This window comes from Polyodon spathula, chromosome 25 (genome assembly GCF_017654505.1).
Source record: "Polyodon spathula isolate WHYD16114869_AA chromosome 25, ASM1765450v1, whole genome shotgun sequence".
Lineage (NCBI taxonomy): Eukaryota > Metazoa > Chordata > Actinopteri > Acipenseriformes > Polyodontidae > Polyodon > Polyodon spathula.
In genome coordinates this window covers 13,988,977-13,996,088 of record NC_054558.1, presented here as the reverse complement: position 1 = coordinate 13,996,088, position 7,112 = coordinate 13,988,977, and the positions used below count along the sequence as shown (strand labels likewise).

Below are 7,112 nucleotides of genomic sequence, written 5' to 3'. Positions count from 1 at the left end.
GAACCACCAGGTTATCATGAACTATATATAGCAGAACCCGTTTGTCACGGAGGTGTCTGAGTATTCATTTGACAAGTTTTCAGCTTACAATGAGTAATAAAATACATTGAATAAGCAGGGCAGTTCACATTTAGAACAATACATGTATGGCATGGTAAGAAGTGGGCAGTTCATCAGGTTTGATTTGTATTTGTCTGCATTATATAGAGAACAAACTGTCTTGCTCACACTACTTCACACAAGCTAAATCAATGGTTTGCATCTTACTACAAGTTTAATTGGCGATTATTTCCTTTTATTATGGGAATCGTGGTTTTAATAGCGCACCCATATGGATTAAGTCTGTTTTTGATGCACTCAGGCATTACAAAAAGGCCAGTTGCGTGGTCGGTGACGTTTTCGAGTTCTATAGGCGGGAAGGTTGGTGAGATAGCAAATATTACCGTGGACAGATCTTATTTTATTGGAGTTTATGTTTGGAAATAACGAGCGATGTTTAATACAATCGAGAGCCGCAGATGAATTAAACGAGGGACGTTCTTGTATTTGCCACAGTTCTGATAGGACAACGTTGATTCATATATTTAGAAGGAGTGGAAGATTCCTACTGCGAAATACCACTGTCGACCATCCCTCGATAAAGGTAAGCGTAATAAGGTTTGTTAAAATAATAGTGTACAAAAACAAAACAAAACAAAAAAAAAAACTGAGATGTTCCCTGCATTATGACTTATTAAATGGAGATCGGTTTCTAAAACGTGATCATACAAAATCCATAATATTGATCGAACCAAAACAAACAAACAAAAAGCTTGAAATTAAGTATGGGATCATGATTTGATCAAATTATTAAAGATTGACAAACAATATTATCGATACTATAATCCAACCGCAATAGATATACTAAAATTATATTATATAAAAAAAAAAAATATACTTAATTAATATATATAATTATAAATTAAAATTATATATTATATATTATATATATATATATATATATAATATAATATATATATATATATATATATCTAATATTATATATTGGATAGTTATGTATCCTAACTTATGAATTACTTTTTGTTTTGTATGGTATAATATTATATTATAACTGATTATGTTTAATGTATATATATATATATATAATTATATTAAAATATATATATATATATATATATATATATATGATAAGCGAACCCATATAATCTATATATTATATTCTACAATATATACTATATCATATAAGATGATATTATTCCATATGCGCTTGGTCTGGAATACATGGAGGTTTATAAATATAGCTATGTGGATACCTGATATGTTTTTGTATGTATTCTACTATATAAGGTATACCTGAACTCTTGTGTAACAATGCTGTCACGTGAAATGTGTAAACCCACAGCTTAACCATCCAATGGACAGCTCACACAAATAAACTCTCACTTACTTCTAACTTTTTGTAAAAGCCTTTCTTGAAATGAAGGGCCGTGCTGGGGTCCTGGATGATCCAAACCATGTAATTTATTCCCTGTCTTATCAAAAATACATCCCAATCTGTTTTTCTTCAGCGGCTACAATGAGACAGCGCGGCTGTTTACCTCGCTTTGACCTATTCAACTTTACCCTCAAAATAATACATTTTACAGACGCAGAGCGAGGGCGCATCGAGATAAAACAAATCTCGCTGCCTTCCTGACTGCTTGATTATTTGAATATAGGAAAACCTCAAGATTTGTATATATAGTTAAAGCATTCCTGCAAGTGCCATGGAAGAAAACATCTTTCTGAAAAAAAAAAAAAAAAAAAAGGTCTGCGCTATTACCCTGCTGGTTTCGGCGAACGTCCACGAACGTTAAAGTGGACATGTGCGTATTATTGATATACTGTTAGCTAACGTCTTGGTACTAAATGGAATATTGTTCTTTGGTCTTTTTTCTTTGGGGTTAAAAAGATGTAGGCTACTGAAGTCGCGAGGATACAGTTTCTTTGTGGCATGTAGTTGTAGGCGCACTACGATGCATGTGTGAGAGAGATAGAGAAAGAGGGAGAGAGGGTAGAGGGGGAGGGAGAAAGGGAGAGGTTTTGTCTTGGTCTTGGTATGAAGAGAAGGCTTTGGACTGGATCACTGCGCTTTGGACATAGGCTCTCACCACTTCTCATCGCTCAGATTGTGTAGCTCCGTGTATACGTATGATGTGGTGTGTGTGTGTGTGTGTGTGTGAGAGAGAGAGAGAGAGAGAGAGAGAGAGAGAGAGAGAGAGAGAGAGAGAGAGAGAGAGAGAGAGAGAGAGAGAGAGAGAGAGAGATCTGCTTTTTTGGGACATTTCCCAGTCACCACAATCACCGGACACTGGTACATTGTCAAAATTTCCCAGTCACCACAATCACCGGACACTGGTACACGCAGAAGTAGGATCTCCCGTTCAGAACCGGTAAGGGGAACCTTATGATTTTCTCAGAATCCCTTCGTCTTGAAACCTGGAAGTGTTTGTGGAGAAGCACCGTGTGGCACTGCTGGATTTTTTTTTTTTTAAAGGAGAACTATTCATATTCCGCAGAGGATTTATACCGTTATTTATCCTCGCTCTTTATTCAAGGTAAATCCATTTACAGCGCTTAAGACGTACAGCCTTCCACGTGAGCATGGTCAGTGAAAGCGGTTCACAGGGATCATTGTTATTACAATCGAACCGCAGGGAATAGCAAGGCCTACTACATGATATTAGATTAATCTTATCCTTTTATTAACTTAAGAACACATGCTAAAAAATATTTTTTCATGATTTAGTACATTATTATTATTATTATTATTATTATTATTATTATTATTATTATTATTATTATTATTATTGTTGTTGTTGTTGTTGTTGTTGTTGTTGTTGTTGTTGTTGTTATTATTATTATTATTATTATTATTATTATTATTATTATTATTATTATTATTAGTATTATTAGTAGTAGTAGTAGTAGTAGTAGTAGTCGTGGTCTGCCTAATTATCTGCAATATATCAAATGTTTTATCTTTTGAAATCATTCCTCATATATTTTTATGAATGAACATAAGGCCTATTTAAAAGAAACGGTATTTGTTTATTATTGTGACTAACGCTTGGACTCCTGTTATACTTTGTTCCATAAATCACATGGATTTTTTAACATTTTTAATTATTTAAATTTGCTTATTGATCAGGAGTAACGTGGTATCATGGTTATGGTTGATTTCTTAATACAGTTTACATGCTGAGCAAAATGTATAGATTACTGCACAAAACCCTGACTGCTACTTGATCAATGCAAAACTTTTATACACTGTACATACACAATGAGCTTTAATACAGGTGAAGGCAGTGGACGATGAAGATAGTGAAATGCGTGCTTTTAGAGCAGGGGGTTAGTATTGCAACGGTTTAAAATGTGATTTTATTATGGCCTCTAGAATATATACAAATACATGGATTATGTATTAATTTATTTACTAAGCGCTCAGTATACAGATTGGCAATATTTTTGTGAAGTCAAAAAGAAAAATACATTTATTTTTTAATGACTTTTATGGCAGTACATAGTTACAGCAAATGTCTAAAACAAAATATAATTCAAGTAAGGATACATGTTTGACAATCTTGAAATGCAAATGTTATTCTAATATGTTATTATAACCTTGCCTGTGTTTCTTTAGTTGTTATATGCTTTTGTTGTGTATACGTTTCAGTGTAACTATGAATTTACTTTCATAAACTTATGTACTATTGTTTTGGTCATTTAAGCTTTAAAAAATATACAGAGGCCTACCGTTTTAACTTAGGGTGTGCTCTTTTTGGAATTCCAAAATTCTACCAAAACCTAGGTCAACTTCATGAGTACAATACAGCTATTCCTAAAAAAAAAACAGTTTTCTTAAATAACCCTTTTACAACATACCTTGGTATTATGGTAAAAGCAATGTCGTATCACAGTATAAAGGCAAAGCGAAAGTATGGCGTAGCCATGCTGGCGCACAGGCAAATAATGTAAGCATTGGTAAATAACAATAACACGCAGCAGTTTATAAAACTATAAGGGAAACGGCAAATTAAAAGAAGAAAATAAAAAAGAAATCCGTATTTTAGCAGGGACTACCTCTTTATTTTAATACCAGTGTGGGCCAGCTTTGTTTTTACTTCAGGTTTACAACTGAGCTCACTTGCCATGTTTTATTTTACTAAGCACTCGGAGAAACCAAATTGGGATATATGATTAAACTCAAGCTTTACATTATTAATATATCATGCATGACGGCACTATTACACCATCACTACTGGGATCGTTTTGCATAATAATACTGTAATGTCTTCTGTTGTATTATTAACATTTAATATAGGCCTGCTCGGTTAGCCTTGAAGTCTTATATTTCAAACAGTCTGTGCAATCTTTTTTTTTATTTTTTATTTTGAAAAGTAGATGTAACTCTTGCAGGTTCTGTTAATATCGTTTTAAGAAGTGTTAAGAAAGTATTGAGACAGTATTTGTTTTGCTTAAAACAGAACTAGTGAATATTTAGTTGAACGATCACTGAAAGACGCTTTGTTTTTGTAATGCTGGTTTACGTATTTTATATATGCTGTATTTTAAGGCATGTTTGTGGTTGTATTGTAGCCTTACACAGTTGTAACAGATAATGCATACTTTGCAGTAACATACTTAGGACCTTTTTGAAAAGACATTTTGCACTTTTGGTATAGGAAGACATTTAAACGGTTTGACAATACGTTCCATAATTTGTCGTGCTGCGTAACAGTATATTGCAAATAATTTCAATAAATACATACATTAATACATAGATAAATAAATGTCAGAAATAATACAGATAAGTTTTGGGGCAGGGGGAGGGGCCAGGGGAACAGAATAGATATTCGGGTATATAACACGTTTTTGAAACTGTAGGGTGTAGAACACAGTAAACAGTTATAATTAAAACTTCCAGAGATAGTTATTTAGAACACTTGTCTTTGGAATTAGACCACATGAGACTATTAAATGATATTGATGGGAGAGCCATTGTCATATTTCGTGCCCTAACATTTTCATTTATATTTAATCAGTTTGCGATTCAGGGTTATGTTACTTCTGGTTACAATTTAAATATTGTTCGATGTTTATTCATTCATGTATCAGTTTAACTAATGTATAAATATATGCGGTCTGATTAATACGGTATTGTATAGGAAGTTGTTGAAACCCTTCCTACCAAAACGTCTTCATTTTCAAGAATGTGTGTGTGTGTGTGTGTGTGTGTGTGTGTGTGTGTGTGTGTGTGTGTGTGTGTGTGTGTGTGTGTGTGTGTGTGTGTGTGTGTGTGTGTTCTTTAATGTTCATATTCAACAAACGTGGTCAGTAAGAGTAAACAATAATATTTTTAAAAAAACATGTCAGCAGAAATGAAACGTGAGTTTATGTGTGTGTGTGTTTTATTAATGTATCTATGTGTTTAATATTTAATTAATTAAGGGAAGAACAGTTACTTAATGGTCAATGGCATGCTACTACAGAAACAAATCAATTTTTTCGGTCGCTTTTTTTTTTTTTTTAAGATCACTTTCTAGGTTGTATCCTTTATTAGGCCACCCAGAAGCCTAGAATACTTGGATCAAACGGAATGTATATTTATTTTCGACTAAGCATAGACTGACATTAATAATATCCCACCACGTTTTATATTACATGGCACTCGTCCCCTGGAAAACGTTATTTTATTTTTGTAACCGATTCGAGGTTCAAGTATTAGTGCTGTGCTGTTGCTGTTAGATGTTTAGGATTTTGATTGTTTTCACAGCGGACTCGGCTGCAAGGCTCGTCATGGCGGATACCGAGGAAATCTTTGGGCTCCCAAGCACTCCGAGTGATTCAGAATCAAAGGAGCTGCAGGCTGAAAACAAACAAGAGACCCAGATAGGAACCTCCAGCATATCTCCCTCTCCCCAGACAACACACACGCAACAGGTGAGCAGCACTCGTAGGGTTTATAACTGAGAACAACGTGTATTATGGCGAGTCTTTGCGATGCACTACATAAAAAACATTGTACAAGTGGCAGGTGAGTGTCCTGGAATCTGATAATTCTGGTGCAGTAGATAAATACAATTAACCGCTGTGTTCTTCCACTTTACTGTCAGAGGTGTAATGTGTTATACTCCCCATTATTATTCATGTACATTACTGCATGCGATATACACGCTCACACCCATTATAAAATGATTGACAAAAAACAAACAAACAAACAAAACAACTTTTATTATTAGTTCAGTTAAAAATGGAAATAGAAATGCATTTTTTGTCTGGTCCATTTAAAAAAAAAAAGATATAATAAGATAACTTGGAGGCGTTTGTCTATTAATTGGTTAATTGACAATTCTTATAATGTGAAGCAAGTTTCTTTTGAACTTAATTTACATTATAGAAATTGTTCAGATCAGCTACCATCTCTGCTTGTAAAAGCCTTGAAAACGACAACGTTGTTGTTGTTGTTGTTGTTGTTGTTGTTGTTGTTGTTGTTGTTGTTGTTGTTTTGTTGTTGCTTTTTTTTTTTTTTTTTTTTGTCAGGAGTATTATTATTATTATAGGAGTAATATTATTTTCAGCGTGTGGAAAGTGATGGTCCGTTAATAAATGTATTGAAGCACACTGAGATAATGTGGTTTTCTTAGGCCCAAAATACGTTCTGCCGCAGTAAAGACGTGCATGGCCTAAAGAATGATGCATGGAGTGTACAGCGCATGCATAGGGTACCAAAAAACATAAAAGCGTTTTTCTTTTTTTTTTCTTTTGGTTTGAGGGACCGACTGAAGTAACTGGGATAGTTAATAAAGCCGATACCTTTATCATAACATAAACGGTCAATTTATACAGAAGTGTAATGTAATGCGCACACTTTTCTATACAATATGTTGTTCGTTTCATAGCAATATAATTAAGAATAGATTGAGGATGATTGTCCGGGTACTGGTAATGTCGTAGTTAATAGTAAATAACTAGGTTATCTATCTATCTATCTATCTATCTATCTATCTATCTATCTATCTATCTATCTATCTATCTATCTATCTATCTATCTATTATTACTATCGGCTGATTTC

General features: G+C 33.7%; 1 protein-coding gene across 4 annotated transcripts in view; it reads left to right on the top strand.

Annotated features, from left to right (window-relative positions):
* Nucleotides 1–542: 542 nt before the first annotated feature.
* LOC121300291 (T-box transcription factor TBX5-like) overlaps nt 543–7,112 on the top strand; it is a 32,800-nt gene continuing 26,230 nt past the window's right edge. For 2 of the 4 annotated variants that reach the window (XM_041228800.1, XM_041228796.1), the window contains exons 1-2: nt 543–643; nt 5,813–5,979. In XM_041228800.1, the coding sequence (XP_041084734.1) occupies nt 5,836–5,979 (144 nt within the window). In that variant the 5' untranslated portion in view covers nt 543–643; nt 5,813–5,835. Of the gene's footprint in view, nt 644–2,366; nt 2,433–2,492; nt 2,647–5,812; nt 5,980–7,112 lie in introns of those variants that run through there. The other 2 variants (XM_041228797.1, XM_041228799.1) reach the window with 2 other exon arrangements.